Source organism: Heloderma suspectum, chromosome 4 (genome assembly GCF_057233095.1).
Source record: "Heloderma suspectum isolate Gila_16-S chromosome 4, 16-S_ref, whole genome shotgun sequence".
In the NCBI taxonomy this organism is placed as follows: Eukaryota; Metazoa; Chordata; class Lepidosauria; order Squamata; family Helodermatidae; genus Heloderma; species Heloderma suspectum.
The window spans coordinates 58,048,713-58,072,066 of record NC_139461.1 but is presented as its reverse complement, the minus strand read 5'-3'; the positions used below and the strand labels follow the sequence as shown (position 1 = coordinate 58,072,066).

General features: G+C 43.7%; 1 protein-coding gene across 2 annotated transcripts in view; it reads left to right on the top strand.

Annotated features, from left to right (window-relative positions):
- Positions 1-23,354, top strand: part of SULF1 (sulfatase 1) — a 145,445-nt gene that overhangs the window by 97,791 nt on the left and 24,300 nt on the right. For both annotated transcript variants that reach the window (XM_084849353.1, XM_084849352.1), the window contains exons 7-10: positions 639-814; positions 1,396-1,524; positions 1,790-1,846; positions 3,690-3,819. In XM_084849353.1, the coding sequence (XP_084705479.1) occupies positions 639-814; positions 1,396-1,524; positions 1,790-1,846; positions 3,690-3,819 (492 nt within the window). The remainder of the gene's footprint in view (positions 1-638; positions 815-1,395; positions 1,525-1,789; positions 1,847-3,689; positions 3,820-23,354) is intronic.

Genomic DNA, 23,354 nt, shown 5'->3' with positions numbered 1-23,354 from the left:
CCCACTCAGCATGGTCAATGGTCAGGGATTATGGGAGCTGTAACCCAAAACATCTTGAGGGAACCAGGTTGGCCACTCCTGGAAGAGCTGGGAAATTTCTCCACGTCAGGCATTGGAGAGTTACTGCAGGTCTGAGTAGAATGACACTGCATAGATAGATTAAGGGTCTGGCTCCGTGTAAGACATTTCCTTATGTCCACATGGGTCCATAATCGCACAAAATGAAGTCCTTTCAGTAGCAAGTGAATTATAGCTGTTTTGCCCATCTTCTGCTGTTGAGGCTGTTACACCCAACAAAACGAAAAGGGTAAGAGTTCACAGACGTCCATGCTGTGGAATACGGTTACTCAGTGTATAGGACCTTTTTGGTTTATTATATAAATGCCACAAGTTTTCTCAACAAACCACTCTCATAAACTACAATATGAAAAGTTGATCAGTCATACAAGCAGAGTTGTGGTTTTTAACAAAAAGAGCGAACCCTTGGGATGACTGCTGGGTTTTAGCCATGTTACTACTGACACAACCCTATAGGATCATTTAAATGAAAATGTTTGTTTATGCTGCTACATTTGTAAAATTTATAACTGATCCAGCATTTTTACCTATTGATTTTTTAAAAATTTCTTGTATTTCAGTTATATCACATGCTAGTAGAGACCGGAGAACTGGAGAATACCTACCTTATTTACACGGCTGACCATGGTTACCATATTGGGCAGTTTGGACTGGTCAAGGGGAAGTCAATGCCTTATGACTTTGATATCCGCGTGCCTTTCTTTATTCGTGGTCCAAGTATAGAGCCGGGATCAGTGTACGTTCTCCTATGTCTGCAGCACAGCTGTTGTACCTAATGTAAAATATTTGTAAGCACATTTGATTGTCATTCTTAGTGGCTGGTTTTCTTTCATGAGGATTATTGCAAAGCATTGGCTAAGAAGAGCAATTCCCCCCTTCTTCTTTTTGCTTTGTAAATATTATTTTTCAAAGCTTCTTAAAGGTATAATGGTACATTAAGGTACATTATAGTCCTGTGCAGTTCTTTTGTAGCTTACTGCTAAAGAGTGAATGGGGTTGTGTGAGAATATCCTTTACTGTTTGTGGTTTTAATGGAATAGATAAATATAGATTTTGTCATAGGTCTTCTGGTTAGAGTAGCCTGGCTGCTTCGCTTCCCTGCTTAACTTAGATTGATGTCGAAATACTTTCTTAATATTAGCACATCTCCTCATAAGCACAGTCATTTAAGGGGAACTTGTAGACTTTTCTCTTGTTATATACAACTTAATATCAAAGTACCCCACCAGCATTAAATGCCATTCCTATTCTATGAGGATGGAAAGGTTTACTTCTAATGTGCATAATACAGCTCTGACCTTTTCTGTTAATTTGCAGAGTATCTCAAATTGTGCTGAATATTGACCTTGCTCCAACAGTTCTGGATATTGCAGGACTTGACACGCCTCCAGATATGGATGGCAAATCAATTCTAAAACTCCTGGACCTCGATAAACCAGGAAACAGGTGAGTTAAAGCTCTTTCTTGAAGCCTGTCTGGGAGCAGATGCCTGAGTGAATCCAGAAGCGTTCAGAAACTGAACCGTGGCAAAGCAAGTGAAATCAGACCCTGCTTACCCAGCTCGAAAACTAAGTTAAAGAGCACGTTTATAAAACTGTGGGAACATGTGAGGTGATAGTTGGTTTGGAGGCAAAATAAATTGTTCACCTATAATTGCCTAGACAAGCATAGTCCTAGAGGCCAACAGTAAATATTATTATTTTGATTTCAGGTTTCGAACAAACAAGAAAACCAAAGTTTGGCGTGATACGTTCCTAGTGGAAAGAGGGTAATTATTGGAGCTGAGAGAGTTCTGGGAAAACTGCCTGGTGGGCAACTGATTTTTTTTTTTAATAGACAGCAAAGCAATACATTTTGTGTATAAACTCACAGACCAAGCTTCTCTCTTCTAGCTTGGCCAGTTTGTTGGGTGCCATTAACAATGCAGTGGGTGAAGCTCATTCCTCGAGTAGCTTTTCGCAGCAGATCCCATTGCCTTTCTATTCTTCATCTTGTCACTTAACTTGTTCTTAGCTGTTTGATGTCAGGAGGACTCTGGATCCTTAGCCCTGCAATAGACTCTGACTCAGCTAAGAGACGGCTTGGCTCAGAGCAGCTCACAACCTTGAAATATCTGAAGCAATAATAACAAAGACAGGCATGCCTCTGAGCACATCCAGAGAGCCTTCCTTTCACCAATGAATCTGGGAATATGGAGAGGGGCTCAGATGAGTGTTTGTCTCTTCCTCATTAGACATTGACCTGGTTCTCACAATCACCATGGCCCACCATGGCTCATTAGCCACAGTGAGTTGCAGCGCCTGTGGGCAGCAGGTTGCCGATTCAAGCCCCTACTGCCATGGCTTCTCATGTTGTTTGAACCCTGCAAGGGTGGCTTTGTTAACCACCCCACAACCCTACAGCAGGCCACGGGTTCTGGATGGTTTATTAAGCACCCCAACAAGCCACCCTCACCAAGTTTGGACAACATGAGAAGCTGTGCCCAGGGAGGGTAATTATGCACATCAGCCTACATGCAACCGGCATGCGTGGCTTATTAACCACCCTGAGAATGTGTGAACCAGGCCATTATTATGTGCGGGGGGGAGCAGCCCCCACCCATGACCCCTGTGTACATTCATTAGAATTCCTGAACAGTCTGAACCTCTTTCAGCTAGAGAGAGAAATTCCGTTTTGGAGAAGCTCTCGGGGGCTGCAGCCCAGTGGTGGGCAGGGCTGACATTAGAAAGGGACAGGGCCAAAACACAAAAAATAACAGCATATTGTAGCTTCAAGCTCTTACTGCCAGTAATTAGACTTTAGTAGAGGCATCTCAGCTTTTTAAAATGTGGAAAAAACTGCAAACGCCAGGAAACCACTCAACGATCGGCAATGGGGGAAAGGGGGTGAACCAGGGAAGGAGGTGTGGCCATCTGGGCAGCCCTGGAGGGGTGAATTGGGACCCCAGGAGGGCCAAATTTGGCCCCTGGGCCTGAGGTTCAATACTCCTGCTCCAGGCCTAGTCATGCATTCTCCCTCACAACATTACGGTTGTGTGTAGTGCAGAGTGGGGCCCTGCTTGCTGGCCCTGTCACCCCCATCCACACATGGGGGTGGGAAGGTCTGAAGAGGGAAGACTGCTCTAAATCTTGGAACCCTGTACATGAAAAGGAAGTGTGGGCAGAGCTGTGAGTTGTGTGTGTGTCCAGGTGTTCTAATGAACATGCATAGGTCAGGGTGGAGTCTACAATGCTGCTCCGCTCCACTCATGGTCATTCTTTGTGCATGATAACATCTAAAAATGACTTGTGTGTGGCTTCCAGTCAGGCTTCCTTCTCCTTAATACTTAAAGGTCTGTTAGAAGATGGTACTTCTGACTGGAAGAGGTAAACCCACAAAGACTTGGATGAAATCTGTCCCCAGATCTTACGCGAGAGCATCCAGCTCGAATTGCACAGCACACTTTTTTCTCTAAAATAAAGGATGGACCACACCTGTGGCTTTCAGGGTGGGGGTGGGGTTTCCCCCCTCCTCTATAACTTGCTTCCACTGCAAGGAGAGCTCTTCTATTTTTATTCATGCGTACTATTTATAAACACTCAAAAGTGCTGCCTCCTCTTTCATTTTCAAAGTAAATTTCTGCGTAAGAAGGAAGAGCCAAGCAAAAATGCCCAGCAGTCGAACCACTTGCCAAAATATGAGAGAGTGAAAGAACTGTGTCAGCAAGCAAGGTACCAAACGGCTTGTGAGCAGCCTGGACAGGTAAGCAGCTGATGATCACGCTGTATTTCATTATGCCTGTCTCAAATGTGCCTCGTTGAGAAATGACGCAATGATATATTGTTGGACGAATTCGAGTACAGTTAAATGGAGGTGGAACATCAACACTAGCATCATCTTAGCTCAGCTCCAGTACATTCACAGACGGCTAGCACAGCAGCCATCACAGTGGATGTCTCAAATGTCTCAAACTCTCCAACATAGAGAAATATTGAAAAGATTTTGGCAGGTGCTGCCCATGTGGTGATGTCACCTGATTATCTCTGGCCCTACAGTAGAATGCTCCTGGATTCAGCCCTAAGCCTGGATGCTCAGGTTTCAGTGGTGGCCAGGAGTGCTTTTGCACAGTTAAAACTAGTGCGCCAACTGCGCCTGTTCCTGGAGATGTCTGATCTGGCCACGGTGACACATGCCTTAGTTACATCCCGTTTGGATTAGCGCACTCTACGTGGGGCTGCCTCTGAAGAGTGTTCGGAAACTTCAACTGGTTCAAAGAGCTGCTGCCAGACTGTTGAGTGGGGCTGGCTACAGGGAGCACACAACTCCCCTGCTAAAACAGCTTCACTGGCTCCCAGTCGGTTTCCAGGCACAATTCAAAGTGCTGGCTATGACCAATAAAGCCCTATACGGCACCGGTCCAGGTTATCTGAAAGACCGTATCCTCCCTTATGAACCTGCCCATGTCCTGAGATCTTCTGGGGAGGCCCTTCTCTCAGTCCCACCACTGTCACTGGCATGTTTGGTGGGAACCCGGGAGAAGGCCTTCTCAGTGGCTGCCCCATGGCTGTGGAACACCCTTCCAGGGAGGCTAAGATGGCTCCCTCCTTGATGTGTTTCCAGAGGCAGGCTAAAACATTCTTGTTCCAGCAGGCCTTTGGGACATAGTTGGAACCTGGGGGTAAGCTCCTAAAATGTTGTTTCAAAATGCTGTTTTAATGTTTTAATATAATTTTAATTGTATTGTTTAATTTATATTTTAACTTCTGTATATTTTCATATGTTTTAATTTTTGTAAGGTGCCTTGTGTCCCAATACTGGGAAAAAGGCGGGTAATAATAATAATAATAATAATAATAATAATAATGGCAGCTAGACTAAGTCTATGCACCTACTTCTTGTCACCACTAGGAGGTGAACATTGTGCAGGAGGGTGGGGCATGAACAGAAACTGGGCAGGTTCATCTGATCTGGAGCAGGGATGGATGAATCAGGCTATTCCTGGTCCGTGTCAACTTTTCACGTGTTCATTTGTAACTCCATTCCATCCTGTTTCTGCATCAATCTGCACAAAATTTTGCATTATTATTTTTTCATTCTCCAGAATATCTGTTTTTGTATGCATTCTGAGATATTTTTTGACCAAAGGCTGTATTGCAAAATTTGGAGAAGTGGGAAAACTGAAGGGTAACTGCATTCTGATGTCTTAGAAGTGTGAATCAGGACATTTTGCTTAAAAATTCAGACTGAACAAAATACTTGAGGATGCCTGGTCCAGACACAGCCAAGCAGTGCCTACATGGAGGCATCTACAGACTGTCAGTTGATAATTATCAAATCTACTGCTGTGAAATGTAGAGATGGTCACTGGATTAGATGGCTTTAAAAAGGGATAAGAGCAAGTTGTGGTCAAGAGGTATATTGGTGGCTGTTATCCATGATACTGGGAGACAAACAGGAGGCCTGCTGCCCTCGTACAGGTTTGGCATTGGAAGTCAGCACCACTGGGTGGTTGCCAGTGGACTGAGCCCACAGGAGGGCCCATTGGTGACCCAAACTGATGTCTCCAACTGCCTGGGCCCAGTGCTGCTCTCAGCACCAGGCACCTGCTGCTTTCTTCTGGCTGTGCTGGTGTCCACCAGAGCCAAGACTGTGTTGGTGCCTTGGAAACATTATGGGCAAATCTAAAATGGTGGGCACACTTGCCAGCTAGACCTTCCTGCTACCACTGTTGCTGCAGTGAGGGCGGCAGCAAAATGACCCAAATCTCTGCCCTACATGTTCCTGCCACCATGAGTGGAAGGAGGGAGTGGGGCCATCAAGGGAGGTGCCAAGGGCCCTGCCAGGTCTGGCACTGGCCCTGCCTAAATGCCATACTTGTGAGCTTCCTGGGGGCATCTTGTTAGTCACTATTGGGAAAAGGTTGTTGGACTAGATCAGGGATGGGGAATCTTTTTTTCCTGTCTTGGGCTGCATTCTCTTCAGGGCCAGATGCCAGTGGTGAGCAGGGCCAAAACCACCAAGACCAGAGTTAAATTTGGGAAGGCCTACCTCTTTCTGCCACCCTCATTTCTGCCCCCACCTCCTTCTTCCCTGCCCAGTAGGATGCTGGAAGAAGGACAGATTGCTTTCGCCAGAGGTCTGAACTGATCACTTCCTGAAACTTGGCATGCGTACTAAGGGGACCCTCAGGTTTTGCCTCTCAGGGTTATTTTGCTTTTTAAATGCATTAATTCATTGTAATTTCTTTACATGTGTCTGTGTGGTTGAAACTTGCAGTAATACCTTCAGCCACTAGGGGCGGTTGTCCCTAACCAGCACATAGTTTTGCAGTCGATACAGTTTGAAGCCAGGGGAGATGAAAAGGCCAAGGGACAAAGTGATAAGGCTTTTCCTCCCTGATCCCGACCACTGGGGGCAGCCCCCCTCAGGGGAATGGAGTGGGCAGACCCTTCCCTCAGGGGTGCACCTGGCAGGGGTCATGTCTAGGGGTGCTTCACATAGACAAGGTGGGCATGATGTGTCCAACTCTGACAGCTGCGTGCGTTCGCTTGAAAGCTTCGCTGTATCAAACTAACTGTTCCAGCCCATGCGGAGCCATGCTTTTTCACTAGTTAAAAGCAGTAAAACAAAAAGTGTCACCCACAAGATCATGTAGACTTTAACTATATGCGTTAGATTAAATGCTATGTATATTAGCATGTTCACAATAAAACTTAACCCATGTAATTTCTCTATCAGCATTCCTCCCTGTAAAGGTGTTTTAAAAACTATAAATAGGACATAGAATCATAGAATAGTAGGCTTGGAAGGGGCCTACAAGGCCATCGAGTCCAACCCCCTGCTCAATGCAGGAATCCAGGTCAGAGCATCCCTGACAGATGGTTATCCAACCTCATCTTGAATGCCTCCAGTATGGGAGAGCCCACCACCTCCCTAGGTCATTGCTTTCATTGTCATATTGCTCTAACAGTCTGGAAGTTTTTCCTGATGTTCAGCCGGAATCTGGCTTCCTGGAATTTGAGCCCATTCTTCCGTGTCCAGATGATCGAGAAGAGATGCTGGGCTTCCTCTCTGTAACCACCTTTCAAGTACTTGAAGAGCGCTATCATATCTCCCCACAGTCTTCTCTTCTCAAGGCTAAACATGCCCAGTTCTTTCAGTCTCTCTTCATAGGACTTTGTTTCCAGTCCCCTGATCATCTTTGTTGCCCTCCTCTGAACGCTCTCCAGCTTGTCTGCATCCTTCTTAAAGTGTGGTGCCCAGAACTGGACACAGTACTCAAGATGAGGCCTAACCAGAGCTGAGTAGAGGGGAATTAGTACTTCCCAGGATTTAGAAGCTATACTTCTATTACTGCAGCCCAAAATAGCATTTGCCTTTTTTGCAGCCACATCACATTGTTGGCTCATATTCAGCTTGTGAGCTACAGCAATTCCAAAATCCTTCTCACATGTAGTGTTGTTGAGCCAAGTAACACCCATCTTGTAACTGTGCATTTGGTTTCTTTTTCCTAGGTGCAGAACTTGGCATTTATCTCTTAAATTTCATTCTGTTGTTTTCTTCCCAGTGCTCCAGTCTCTCAAGACCACTTTGAATTTTGTTTCCATCTTGCAATGTATTAGCTATCCCGCCCAATTTTATGTCATCTGCAAATTTGATCAGCATTCCCTGCACCTCCTCCTCCAAGTCATTAATAAAAATGTTGAAGAGCACTGGGCCCAGGACTGAGCCCTGCGGTACCCCACTCATTACCTCTCCCCAGTTTGAGAAGATCCATTAATAAATCCTATTCTGTAGCCAACTGTGGATCTACCTGATCACTGTTTCATCTAGCCCACTTTGAGCTAGTTTGCTAATCAGGATATCATGGGGCACTTTGTCGAAAGCTTGGCTGAAGTCGAGGTATATTATGTCCACAGCATTCCCACATTCCACAAGGGAGGTTACCTGATCAAAAAATGAGATCAGATTCATCTGGCAGGATTTGTTCTTGACAAATCCATGTTGGCATCGAGTAATCACTGCACTGTTTTCAAGGTGCTTACATATTGAACACTTTATAATGTGCTCCAAAATTTTCCCAGGGATTGATGTCAGACTGACTGGTCTGTAGTTCCCAGATGCCTCCTTTTTGCCCTTTTTGAAGACAGGGACAACATTAGCCCTCCTCCAGTCATCTGGCACTTCACCTGTCCTCCATAATTTCTCAAAGATAATAGACAGTGGTTCCAAGAGCTCTTCTGCCAGTTCCTTTATTACTCTAGGGTGCAGTTCATCTGGCCCTGGAGATTTGAACTGATCCAAAGTAATTAGATGTTCCTTGACCATATGCCTATCAATCTCAAGCGGCAATCCTGCCCCTTCAGCCTGTACTTTGCCTTTGCCGGGTGGGGTGGGATGTCATAGACCCCCTTTTGGGAGAAGACTGAGCCAAAGTAGGAATTGAGCACTTCTGCCTGTTCTTTGTCATCTGTTATCATTTTGCCATCCTTATTTAATAGTTGAATCACCCTTTCTTTCCTTTGTCTTTTACTATGCACATATCTGAAGAAAGCCTTTTTGTTGCTTTTAGCATCCCTCGCTAACCTCAGCTCATTCTCAGCTTTAGCCTTCCTGACACCATCCCTGCAATTCTGTGCTACCTGCCTGTACTCTTCCTTTGTTGCTTGTCGTTCCTTCCACTTCCTATATGTGTCCTTTTTTGTTTTCAGGTCATCTCTAAGCTTTTTGTGAAGCCACATTGGGTTCTTCTGTTGTCTTCCACTTTTTTTCTTGTTGGAATTGTTTGTAATTGTACCTTGAGAATTTCCTTTTTTAAAAACTCCCACCCATCTTGGACTCCTTTTCTCGTTAAGAGTCGCTTGCCATGGGACCTTACTGATCATTGTTCTGAGTTTATGAAAATCAGCTTTCCTAAAATCCAGGGTACGGGTTTGGCTACACTCAGCTTTTGCTTCCTTTAGAACCATGAACTCAAGTATAAAATGTTGCTTTCCCCCAGAGTTCCTGTAACTGCTATTTGATCCACTAAGTCCTCTCTGTTGGTTAGGATCAAGTCAAGGATAGCCAATCCTCTAGTTCCTACCTCTGTAGGAGGAAGTTATCAGCAACACAAGTCAGGAATTTCTTCGATGGGCCATGTTTTGCAGAATTTGCCTCCCAACAAATATCGGGGAAATTGAAGTCCATTTTCTTATTAGAGTCGCTTGCCATGGGACCTTACTTATCATTGCTCTGAGTTTATTAAAATCAGCTTTCCTAAAATCCAGGGTACGTGTTTGGCTACACTTGGCTCTTGCTTCCCTTAGAACCAAGAACTCAAGTGCAACATGGTCGCTTTCCCCCAGAGTTCCCATTGTCAGGGTGGACACTGAGCCCATAGAATCCCAGAGTAGTTCTGATTCTGAGGAAGAGGAGCCATTCCTGGGAGAGGAGCGCGCTCATCTTTCCCAGGGCCAACAGCTGACAGATTCCTCCCACTGGCATTCCTAGTTTAGATAGCAGTCCTGGGAGTGACAGAGCGCAGGAAGCAGACTTGCTGGACGCGCAACGCCTACGCAGGGAGCGGCGCCAAATGGAGGGCGCGGAAAGGAGGCATAGTGCCCAGTTGGCGCACAAACAATGGTTGCGCCCAGAGGCTCCAAGGGAAAAGGGGAGGGACTCTCCCTAGCCCATAAGTTCAGGGTCTGCCAGTGATTCCCTTTCAAACGGGGACCAACTGTTCCAAATTAGGGCATAGGTACTCTGCTGCTCAGATCTAGTTGCTACCTGTAGAGTTGTTAAGTTGTAAAAGAGGAATAAAGCTTTGAAAGGAATCCCTTTGTCTGTGTCTGGACTTGGCTACTGGATTAGACTGAGAGGGGCCTCCAAGGAGCCCTTGACACCCATAACTGCTACTTTATCCACGAAGTCATCTCTGTTGGTTAGGATCAAGTCAAGGATAGCCGATCCTCTAGTTCCTTCCTCCACTTTCTGTAGGAGTCAGTTATCAGCAACACAAGTCAGGAATTTCCTGGAGGGGCCATGTTTTGCAGAATTTGTCTCCCAACAAATATCAGGGAAACTGAAGTCCCCCATTACTACTACATCTTGCTTCCTCAAAACATTGGCAAGTTGCTTTTCAAAAGTTTCATCCTCGTCTTCTCTTTGATTGAGTGGCCGGAAGTAGACTCCGACCACCATGTTCCTTTTATTCTTTGCTCTATCTATTTTAACCCAGATGCTCTAGATGGGGCTACCAAGCTCATCCTCCTGTATTTCTGTGCAGAGATATGTATGTTTAACATATAGTGCAACTCCACTTCCCGTTCTGTTCCTCCTGTTCTTTTTGAACAAGTTATATCCTTCAATTGCTGTATTCCAGTCATGGGAGTCATCCCACCAAGTTTCAGTTACACATATCAAGTCAAAATTTCCCTCCCGTATTAAAAGTTCTTGTTGGTTCTGCTTGTTTCCCATACTCTGGGCATTAGTATATAGACATTGAAGACCATGTGCTTTATAGTCTGGCTTTCTTCCTACATGTTTTTGAAGACTATTATTGGGTGCTATTAGATCTGTTGTTGTATCTGTTGTGGTACATGAGCTTTCGTCCATTGTTACCCCTAACTTTACATCTCCCTCCCCTGTAGGATTCATTTTAAAGCCCTCCTAATGAAGGTCTTCATGCTGTGGTCAAACACATTTTTCCCAGCCCTTGGGAAGCCCATAGAAACCTTAATGGGAAAATGTGCACCTAAGTATTATGCCTTCCAGCTTGGTCCCAGTGATTTTATGCTGCCTTGTAAGCTGGTGCAGTCCAGTTACTTTTAATGTGATTTAATTAGCCAAGATGACCGCTTTCAACCATACCATCTGGACAATTCCCTGCATTCTGGAGGGATGGTTAAGGATGTTTGGGAAATATTCAGTGAAGGTAACTGCTCCTCAAAGCAAGAGTGTTCTGGGAAAAAAAAGTGTATTGTTTCAGAAGTTGTCTTTAAAGGAAGACCTTGAATCAAGGTCACTGTTTATAGTGGTGCCATTGAACTGACTGTTCTTTTATAGGATAGACTTCTAATGAGCTGAGCTCCATCATTGTAAATCAGTGATTAAGCAAGAGGCTGTTTCACTATTTTTTACAGTTATCTCTCTTTCATGTGTTTATAACATGAAAATGAACATCCAAATTTTTGATGCTAAACTTAGGATTTACACTTTCTTCTGCAGAGAAATGCAACCAACCACTGACAAATCCTTAATTATTCTGTTTTCTCTTGTTCTGAGAGTGAACTAAAGTTTATTTGCCCATGCAGCCAGCTTCCTAAGTGGCCACTTAAGATGTAGCCACAATGGGAAGCTGTTTGAGTGTAACTTTGAGTGTACAGTTTTCGTGTAAGTATTTTTATCCCACCTCTTCAAGATGGCTGACAACAATAATTAAAACAACAACAAAGCAGTATAAAGTAATTCCAGTACTTAAACTGTAACGGCGAAAACCAGCAATACAAAGCAACAAGACCTCATTAAAGGTTTGACATGCAAAAGCCTTTTTAGAAAAAGTAGATTTTATACCTTCTCCAAAAGGCCACTAAAGACAAACTGGTCTGAACCTCATCAGGGCGGTCATTCCATAGCCTTGGAGGAATTCTTGGTAAAGGCCCTGCTTCTTGCTGCCAGTGTTCTTATCTCACACTGGGCAGACTCTTCCTTCCTTCCTTCCTTCCTTCCTTCCTTCCATCCATCCATCCATCCATGGCAGCATCAGTGTGCATGGTGCTATACAGACTACAAGAGGACAGATCCCTACCCTAGGAGCTGTCAACATAAATTTGAACACTGAAGAAACAGAAGAAATGGAAGAAAGTGGGGATAGTGGTAAACAGGGAAGTTTACGGAAGTGGGGGTAGCATAAAATGGAAGGGGAGGGAAGTGTGGGTAGTAGTAAACAGGGAATTGATATGCAATTGTTTTAGTTGCATGCACTTAAACCTTAGTTACAGGTTGAATTACAGTAGGACATGGGAACTAGGGTGTCATGTCAAATGCTTCACAGAAAAGGTGGGTTTTGAGGAGGGGTTTAAAGGAAGTAAGAGAGGAGGCATCACGCAGGTGTTCTGGGAGGCAGTTCCAAGCATAGAAGGGGGCAAGGGAGCAAGGACAGCTGCAATTAATTTGTTTATTTCTTGTTTTGTTTTTAACATTTTTATCCAATTTCTTCTCTGCCCCCATCCCACTTCTTAAAATTTATATATAATTTTATAAATTCCATTCAGATGTTAAGCACATAATTCTACGAATTCATAGAAACGTGTGTAGGCATTTTCTAACTTGGCGTCAAAAACTGGATATCATGTGTGCCTTTGATGTGCCAGTCTAGGGAAGACAATTCCATACCTGAGCAGAGCACCAAGACAGAAAGCAGGGCCAGCATTTTCCTGAAGATGTTGGTGACAGGGGAGGTTCCTGTAGGAGCCATTGCTAGATTATTTATTTGTTTTTCAAGGCCTTGGGTGCAATAGCTGAGCAAACTTAAATATTGCTGAAATCCAGCAAATGAGTCCTTCCCTCTGGGTTGCACTTTTTAACGCCTTGGCGATGAACCGTTCCAACTTATTTAAAGCTTAAATTGTCAGCTGCCAGGCTTTCTGCAACCTCTAAGCATACCTACTGTTGAGGCATCTTTTGTAGACGGTGTAATTAATTTCTTCATTACATGAAAGGCTTTCGCGGCTGTCTCAAGCTGTCACAGCATATTAAGTAAACACTGTTCATTTTAAATACTTAACTGGGGCATTTATTGCACTTTAATGATGTTGAATGTAAAGCTATATTAACACTCTTACAAAAACCAATAAGTGGAGGGTGTCATAATCTGCCTCTCAGGGTTTATTGCAGTCTTTCCAGAATTGTGTGTCTCGCCACTGGTTCTCTTGCCAGTTCCTTGAGGAGACTGTGTAGGCTCCTTTCCGGTGGCTAGATCTGTGGGAATGATTTTGGGTTGGAAAGTAGCAGGAGGGTGAGAACAGGGACTTGGACAGGGGTGGCTTAATCTCTCAGTCTTGAGATAGGGTAGCTGTGTGTCATACTGTACAGAGGACAGTCCTATGTTTTGGAGCCGTCCTTGAAAAGTGACCTGGTCCAAGTCCAGGTTAAAGATAAACTGTCTCACTGTCAGCGTATTGTACACTGCTATGGAACTGTGGGTTTCATCAAGGTTGTAGACGTTGGTCCATAGCAGGGGTGCCGAACGTCTTTCAGCCCAAGGACTGAATTCGATTTTGGAGACTCTTTCACGGCCCACATTCCAGTAGTGGCAGTGGGGTAGGCCCAAAGGCAAAAGTGGGCAAGGCCAAAATACCTGCATAAGAACATAAGAAGAGCCATGCTGGATCAGACCAAAGGTCCATCTAGTCCAGCATTCTGTTCACACAGTCATTCTGTCAACCAGAAACCCACAAGCGGGACATGAGCACACCCTCCCACCCATGTTCCCCAGCAACTGGTGTACATAGGCTCACTGCCTCTGGTACTGGAGGTAGCACATAGCAATCAATGCATATTTTAGTTTAATGCTCTTACTACGAGTAACTCTTAGAAGGGACATTTCAGACTTTTAGAATGGGAAAACACACACACACAACCTGTGAAACCACCAAATTATCCAGGGACCAGGGGGAGGAACAGGAACCACCTGGTGGTGTGGGGAAGGGGGCATGGCCATCTGGGGCATCTTGGGGGCTGGAGTTTGCCCCCAGGCAGGCCCGATTTGGCCCCCAGGGCTAAAGTTCAACAACCCTGGTCCATAGGATCAGGCTGTTGAGATTTTAAATTATCTTCTATTAACTCAAGGAAAGTAACAATACAGGGGGGCTTTACAATTCAGCTATCATAATACAGAAAGGTGGCTCTCTGATCAAGTCTTTGCTTGGAAGGTTGTATCTATGCAACAGTTTATAGGAGAGGCAAGAGAGTCACTTTCTGTGCATACCTCTTGTCAAGAGAAAACAATACTGAGCTGTCATTTAAAATCTTCCTTTCAATTAAATGCGTATCAGTAATTTTCCAAGAACCAAGAGAGCTAGAGTACAGTCTCAGCTTAAAATGCAGTGACTCTCTCCAACCTTTCTCCATCTACCATGTCGCTTCTCAGCTTTGTGTTTATGATGTGGGCTGGTGTGATGTTAGCTGATGCTATGCTATATCCTTGTTGAGAAAACAGAAACAACCCTGCCCCAGCAATGTATAAAATTGCCCAAACTAGGAATGAAAAGAGATAAGGGAAACAGATGTGAATACTTTAAAACTAGATGAAAAGGAAAAAGTCAATAGCATCAGCCCTGTGTGTATAAATTATCAGGATATGAGGAAAGTCCCTCCTCTGAAGGAAAAAAATGCATTGGGAGGAAATCCTCAGTTACCGCCAATGAGCAATTTCTTCCCAAAGTAAATACCAGCTTCAGAGGGATTTTCCTTAGGGCAGCAGCAGGGGATGGAAGGATTATCTTGCCTGCCACTTGTGCTGCAATTCTGATAATTAGCATGCTCACGCGCACGCACACTGCTATTTGCTTCCCCACACACACAATGACACATTTTACATTTAGTCCTTAGCATTTTTGTTCTGTGTATGGTAAAATATAAAATCAGTGCTATGTGTGTTTAACTATAATTACGCTCTTAAATATACTTGTACATTCTCTCTACCTGCTAGATAAAATAATTATTCATGTACTTGGAAGTTTATAATGGATATCCTTTTATGTTACTTCAGAAGAACCGATGCACCTGCTTAAGGTAAAACTGTTGTCTTGACAATAGGAAGTAATTATAGCTCCCATACATGCTGATCCTTTGCAAGTTCCTCTAGGAGTGTACACTTTATGTCAGGGGTGCAGAATCTCTTTCAGCCCAAGGGCTGAATTCCATGTCAGATAAGCTCTCGGGGGCCACATGCCAGTGATGGGTGAGGCCAAAGAAAAAAGGGTTGGGGCCCCAAAACCCAATACCACCATATTTTAGCTTAAAGACTGCCAGGAACTGAGCCTTCAGAGAGTCATTTTGACCCTTTAGAAGGGGTGAAAGCCAGAAAACCACCAAATGATTAGTGGTCGTGAGAAAGAGGGTGGGGCCTTCTGTGGAATCCCAGAGGGCCAGATTGGGACCCCTAGAGGGCCAGATGTGTCCCCTGGGGCCTCAGCTTCTGCACCCCTGCTCTCTACAGTCTTTTAAAAAAAAAAACCTAGCAGTTGTGTCCATGCTTTTGCTCTTTAACTTAATTGCTGAAAGTATGTCAAATCTATAAAGAGATGTGACGTTATGACTTGCTAGGGTTTACTGTTCAGCTGGATTGAGCTGTCAGTATGCTGTGATTCATAATCACTATTTTTAAATTCTCCAAGGAGCTCAGGATATATTCACTTGCCTTCTCTAGGTACCCTGTGAGAAAGACAGCATGTATCAGCTTCCCCAGCCTGGTGCCCTCCAGATGTGTTGGACTACAGCACCAGCCACCTCCAGCCTGTTGCCTATGCTGGCTGGGGGTGCTGAGAGGTGTCATTCACACATCTGGATTGCATCAGGTTGCAGAGGACTGGCATGTATCAAGTGCTCATATCTCATGTTGGTCCAGGGAGAGACCATGGGGATTGTGCTAGCACTAAGCATCCTTCTCTCTGATGGATTCCTTTGGGGAGGTTCCTACCACCCTCTCCGTAAGTTAAAAAAATGCATGGAGGGGCCATGGGGCAGTGTGGAATAGCCCTGCTCACTGCCAGAACCACACACTTCCCCACTTCCCTGACATATGTCTGGTGGACATTTGTAAGAATGAGTTCTCCATGCATACATCTGTATGCATGGAGAGCTCCTACACTTGAGGAGGCACTCTACATATCTGTAATCACAGAGAACTCATTGGGCCAGTTTGCATGACCCGACAACCCATTGTGGGCTAATTGACCCATGAGGAGCTGTGATGCGTGCCGGTCACCGTTATGAATATGCAAGTTCGGATGTATGGGTTGTGTAAAATCTGTTTCATCTGTGTTTCACGAATTGTCAGGCGACTTTCCTTCTGTTGTCTGCCTGTCATTGGAATCAGATTTGTTTTGTTTCCAAATGTGTGTGAATTTGTATTTCTGCAAATGCACATTTGCGCAAATTTGCACATGCAAAAATGCACAGATTCCCCCCAAATGTGTATTTTCACAATTTAGCCTGTGGGAGAAATGCGCATTTTTGGCTGCTTTTTTAAATTTTGTGTATTTTTCTATGACGAGATTTGGGAAAGTTAGAAAACTGGTCCTCAAATCCATGGAATCCACCCAACAGGGCAAAAGTTGATCCACTGCAGAATCTGCAGGTCAGATTCATGAAAATCTAAACTCATCTGGTTCAGTTGTGGATTTCTCCCATGTCCCTATATGCAAGCCCCAGCTGGGGCTTGCCATGCCTTGTTGTGTCATGTGAACCCAGCTGGCAGGGGTTGCTTGAGGATTAAACAGCCCTTGCATAACCCTAAAACAGATGATGGATTCTGCGAGGACTGTTTAACCCTCAAATAACCCCCTTTGGCTGGGTTCACACAACGTGACAAACCCTGGCAATCCCCAGCCAGGGATTGCATATTCATAATGGCAGACAGCATGCACCACGGTGCCTCGAGGGTTAGTTCACTTACAGTGGGCTGTCATTTAACCTGAACCAGATCAATGTCATTAGAGTCTGTTGGATGTTCATTGGGGGAGAGGGGAAGCAGTATGTGATTCCAGGGGTGGGTGAGGACAGCCTGTGCAGACCTGAAAATCCATCTGTGCGTTCATTGAATGAGCAGAGGGGTTTGGATGAAACCCCCTCCTGACTGAGCTATTGAAATGGTCTTGGACTCGGGGACTACTCAGGGCTTCACAGTTACCATGACAACTGTCGGACTGTCTCAGTGTCCAACAGGCCAAACACATGTGGCAGTCGGGGCCGGCACTGGACTTGGTGTTCTGTACAAAACAGGGGGTCATGCTCTGTGGATGTGGAGTCCTAGTTGTCACTCTGTCATAAACCTCCATATACCTACCTATATGTGGGTGAGGGATGTAAGAACTACTCATCTCTACCTGGGGAATGTGGGCTTCACTGTGGCAACTAGCCTCCGAGGGATGAATTATTTTTCCACCAGTACCTGTTGGATGCACCTTATTCACAGAAGAGAGATACTTGTACAAATTCCAAGAGATTTAATTGAGGCCAGAGCTCTGCAGCCCCCTTTTGGTAACAGGGGAATGCAGTAGCAACTTTTTGAGATTAAAAACTGCTTCCTTAGGTACCCAACACTGGATTTTGGTTTCCGACCACTTCTCAAGCTTAGGGGGTTCAAGGCTGTGTTTTAAAACGGAGGGCATAAAAATGTGAAATGAGTGAAAGAGTTTTTCACAGCCATGAAAACTATGGTCTGTAATTGGGTCAGTAAAGCCAGGATGGTCAATGGCAGCTTTCCTCAGCCTGCTGGCTGGGAATTATGGGAGTTACAGTCCAACACATTTGGAGAGTACCAGGCTGTGGAAGGCTGTTCAAAGATTTCTCCTGGCAGGCTGCAAACTGCCATTGTACCAATAGCTGGTGAGCTGTGGCTCTGAAGAAAAGGCACTGGGGGCTGGTGACTGAAGAATCACAGCAGTAAAGGCAGGAAGCACAGCTGGTCTACACAAATGCCTGGTGACTATAATTTACTGTAATCTCCTTAAAGAAGACGCACACATTGGTGACGAAGCACTGATGTGCTCGTGATGTGGTTATAATTTGGAGAAATGTCCTCATACAGTTGGTGAATGCATTGACCATTTCCATAACTGGAGAAAAACAGTGGTTCAAAGAGAGATGATTAGCTGTTGCTCTCAGCTATTTGTTAGTTCAAATCCTCAGCCTGTCCTATCTCCATGTAATCGTGGTATTCCAAGTGCAGTCAGACAGAAAAACATCTTGCTGACTAAATTCCAGTTGCCTGACTTTTTTCGCCACCTAACCATGATCATAAAGCTTGCACACAGCCATATGGTATCCTGTTTTTATTAGTTCTTACTGGTGGTAGAATATTTGGTGTTGAATGCAGGGTAAATGATAGTATTTCTTGCATTGGGTGAAGTGGGCTGTAGTTAGGGATTGACAAATCAGTCTATTTCTGGTTCAAGTCAGGATTGCATGTATTCAGTCATGAGTCCATTCCGTTCCATTCAATTTCTGCATCAGGGTGCACATTTTTTTAATGCACAAAAAATTACATTTATTTTCATAAACAATTTTCTCTACTATATGAATTTTTTTTTAAACAACTTTTCCCAATATAAGCATTTTTGGATGCAGCTCTTCCTAATATATGCATTTTTGTGTGTAAGTTTTGAGCTGAGAACTGCATTGCAACATTCAGAGAAGTGCACAGTTCAAAGAATCTGTGTTCCGTTCCTATTAGTCCAGGAAATGCCAATTAGGTCAGTTTTCTTAAAAATGCAGACCAAACTAAATTCTCCGCCATCCCTATCTGTGGCCCAGGGGTTGACATCGTGATGCCTGTGGACATCGATGTGCTTCAAGACACCATCCTTGGTGCCCACCAAGACACCCTACTTATCCCAATTCTAATTTAAAATGTTTATATTATTTTCTTACTGGCAGCTGGGATTGCTTCAAAGCAAATGGAAGCCTCTAGCTGCTGCCGTCTTAATTTCCCATGAATGCCTCTGAGGAGGTTACTTGTCCTTTGTGACTAGCCATGCCCACCATAGCAGCCATTTTAGGGCTGTGCCCAGAACAGTTTCTCAGATTTCCAAATGTGCCACAGGCCTAAAAGGTTGCCCACTCCTGCTGTAGCCCATGGAAGCTTATTCCATAATAAAATGTGATCGTCTTTAAGGTACCACAAGACTCTTGTGATTTAATGATTTGATATTATTTAATTTAATATTAAATTAAATGATTTAATATTAATGATTTAATATTAATGATTTAATGATTTAATATTAAATCATAATTTAATATTATGTTGTTTTTGCTGCAACGGACTAACATGATCGCTTCTGGAAATCCTCAGTGGTTCCTATCCTCAGTGGTTTTTCCATATCAGGACATATTCATTTAATCCATTTTGGCATATACCATGGCCATATTTAATATTATGAGATTGCCCGGGCTACATATCTAAGCCATTTTGAACATAGCAAAGTACAGATGACAGTTCACTCTCTGTAGGCTTCAGCCCATGCTTGCTCCAGCTGTGGTCCACTCAACAAAATGTGTGTGTCCAATTCTTCTGTCTTTCTTTACAGCCACTCCTTGTCTGGATGCAGGGTGTGTGTGTGTGGAGGGGGTGGCTTTGCTCTATCTCTACACTGGATCAGAAGATCCTGATATCGTACCTGACTGTGGCTTTTAACTTCCATTAGGAACAATTAACAGCTGTTCTTAATATTCCGTGATCTAGAAGTCTAACTGGACATCTGCTGATGTGGAAGTACTCCAAATCTACCTCCACTCAAAAAATATCATTTTCAGTGCATGAAAAGTGCCATTTTACATAATAGCAAATTGAGCTTGACTTCTTCCTTTTAAGAAAACTTCCTTCCTCAGTAACTACTTCTCTCTCTCTCCCTCTCTCCCTCCCTCCCTCCACCCTTGGGGAAAGTTGTTGGTTATAGTGGATAAGTTGGAATGTTTTATCATGTGCACACTTATAAAAATTGAAAGCAATAATCATCTGCAGTAGAAAAGAACATGAGCCAAGCCCTCCTCAGATCTATCTTTCTTTCAATAAAACAGCACTTGTTTATCTAGGCAGCACCAAGTTATGTCCATTTGAAGAAGATCAGGACAGATTTCTGATTCTCAATTGCTTAACCGTCACCACAACAAGCACCCAAATTGTACTGCTGAAATGAAGAAAACTGGGGTGTGTGGGTTCTGACCAGGAGTAGATTTTGTGTAGAAGTACAGCGACCTCCGTTCAGTTCTGGTACTTAGAATACATTCCTGGGCTCAGAATTCTTTAATTCTATGTTTTTTGCACCTGGCTTTGGTTGGTGGCTCTTGAGTTAAAAAACAAAGTTGATCCTGCAAGCCTGAGGTCTGCCTGCCTCTGCTTTAAAGATCTTAAATATGTTCTTAGTGGGCTGCTTAGTTCTTCACAAGAACTATAAAGCTGATTTTAAAGGATAAACAAAGTACCACTGGAAACATTTTTACAACTCTCAATAGAAGTTGGTATTTTCATGTGTTCATTTGCGTAAAAGGTCTATTTTTTAACACACACAAAATAGCCGGTTTCGAATCTCTGTGACATTGACCATCCCTTTAAAAGGTCTGTGTACTGATTACTTGGCTTCATCCCATTCATGCTTTCATGTTCTATTTACACCAAGTATCCTTTGTTACTCTGTGTGAAATCATCTTCTGTCAGCTACAGCTTAGTGCCCTAAAGTCAAACAGCAAAAGTAGTGTAATGCCATTTATTAGGACCAATTACAAGTCACAAACTAGGAAAGCAGCTTTCAGGTTTCACAAAACTCTTCCTCAGACTGGATGTTAAAAAAAAAAAAAATGGAGGAGAGAATAAAAGAAGTTGCTGGTGAAAGACATGCGCAATGTATAGCCCTCCTAAAATGGTGACAGGGGGCCAAACTAAACATTACTTTAATCATGCATGTCTGAACTATGTGTAATTGTCTCCCCAACTCTCCTGTAAGCATGCATGGGACCATTTTAGATCAGGACGATGGTGCTTTGGGAGAGGAAGGTTTAAGCTTCCTCCTCGCCCCCCTTTTTTCATCCAATTAAAGGAATGTTTGGCCCCGAGGAAGCTCTTTGCAAGTCAAGTATAATCTAGTAAATTCATGGGAGAAGCAACATTTGAACCCATCATTTCCTGATTTGTAGCTCAGTTTCTTAGTTATTATGCTACACCAGTTCAAATAAGGATATGCGGGAATTCTAATGCCAGTATTTTTCAAATACCTACCTTGGCAAGGCTCTTTCACTTGGCTGCAGAATATTGTGTTCTAGCCTGGGCTTGCTCATCTCACACAAACCTCATTTTCAGCCATATGTGCCATCTCAGGGACATCATCCTTCACCCCATTCATTTGACACTTTGTCCTTGCGCAGCACTGGTCTTCTTAATATTTGATATTGTACTCCTTCTGTAGGGGAAAAAATGTCATCTTCTTGCTGGCTCCTGGCATCCATCTCACTCCTTTCTTTCCCTGCTTCAGTCTTTATTTGTGCCATTCTTTTTCAGCCCTGCATATGCTTAAAAATCAACCCATTCAATATTTAACTGATAGCTGAAAAAGCAGGCTTCCCCCAGAACCAGCTAGAGGGCAGGAGATGTGAGAAGACCCCCAGGCTCAGCTGATCTAAGGGTCTCAGACATGTATTGCTTTCACTCAAGCTGTCCAGGTGGGTCAGTCATGCTGGCTGGGAAATGCTGGCAGTTACAGGGCTTTTTTTTCTGTCTAAACATGCATAGGATTGTGCCCTTATTTACAAAAGCTCCATCCTACTTCTCCATTGAGAATCTCAGCTGCTTTTGGAGCAACTGTGGTTGCAGACACTGCTCTGCAGAGTGTACCAGCAGCTTACTTATATGCATCTCCATTGCTGCACTGAAGAATTTGTTTGTTTGCTTCATTCTGTTTCCATCCTGCCCTTCATTAAAAGAAAACCCAGGGTAGGTAACTATGTTAAAACAATAAAATACAATAAAATACAACACACGTAGTAAAACCTGGAAAGAGAAACAAATGCACAACAGAGATCTGATCATACTCATTGACCACTCATAAATGCGCAGGCAGGCAGATAGGTCTTGGCCTGGCACTGAATGGCCAGTAAAGTTGGTGCCCTGCATACCTCTTTGGAGAGAGTGTTCCAGAGTCAGGGTGCCAGGGAGAAGGCCCTATCTCATGTCACCACCCAATGTACTTCCTGTAGTGATGAGATAGACCTCTCCCCCAGATCTAAGGGCAGGCTGGCACAGGGAGAGGCATTCCTTCACGTGATTATATGGAGAAAAAAGGAGCCCAGAAATGAGTCCTTGAACTTGCCCCAAATGAGCTGTTCAGGCAGTTCATTAGAGTTGCTTTGTATCTTAAGGAATAACATAGAGAATAGGATCTGAAGTGGCAGAACCTTTATGTCTGAACATCAAACATATGACTGGATCTGATGAAGATGAGAGTCTTCAGCCATTTCTTCCTTCTTTAGGGAAAAATAGCAAACCTGAATGATACTTATTGACCAATCCTACAAACATTTATTTTATGTATTAAATACGTAGTCCACCTTTCCTCAATAGAACCAGGGTGGTATACATAGTGTTTCCATGATGTCTTCCATTCAGGCATTGGTGCTCTGCATACCTCTTTGGAGAGGGTGTTCCAGATTTACATAGCTTCAGCAAAGTCATTGCATCACATACCTTCAGACCATAGTAATGGCAGCAGACCGTCTGGTTGGAAGCAAACCCTATTGATTTTTACAATATGTTTAAAAAGTCTAAGAATGGCATCCTAAGCATGCATCCTTTGTAGATTTACTGAGCAGCGCTGATCTCAGTCTTGCTTTCCTCTGTAATTTTTATTCCTGAGTTGCTTAAAGAATATGACATCAGATGAACAAGAGGAAATACTCTGTTTTGAAAAGGGGAAAATATCATGAAAATAGCCTGAGGAGTTTTATTCCGAAGTTTGGTGGATTACAGATTTCCCCACTTCCAAAATTTATTTGAAGAATTTGTATAGTTGAGATTGTATCTATCATCTATCTATCTAATATCTTTTTTCGGTGCTTCCAGATGAGGCTTTCAAAGTACAATTTCCCTGCTTTGTTAATGGAATTTTATTGGGGATCCAATGATGTTGTCTTCCACTTGTAACCCTCCCGTGTTTTCCCACCACTTCTGTCTTTTTTCATATCACAAAAAAATCTGTTGAGGAAAAGGCAGAACAGTGGCACAGCGTCTTGTGGCAGTGCTAGGAGCTCTCCACCTGGAAGCAACCTGTATTAACTTCATTCACACTTCATGCAATTTCAGGTTTACTTAGGCTGAAAGGTAATGTTTAACAAGAATGCAAAGAGAAAAATATTGGTCACTAGGACAGCACTGCTTGCTATGTTTTTCCCCAAACAATATGGACTAATTTAGCCTTCCCCAACCTGGTGCCCTCCAGATGTCTTGGACTACAGCCCCCATCATCCCCAGCTAGCATGGTCAATGACCATCTGGAGGTCACTAAGTTGGAGAAGACTGGACTAGATAGTTTGGAGGTGAATCTCAG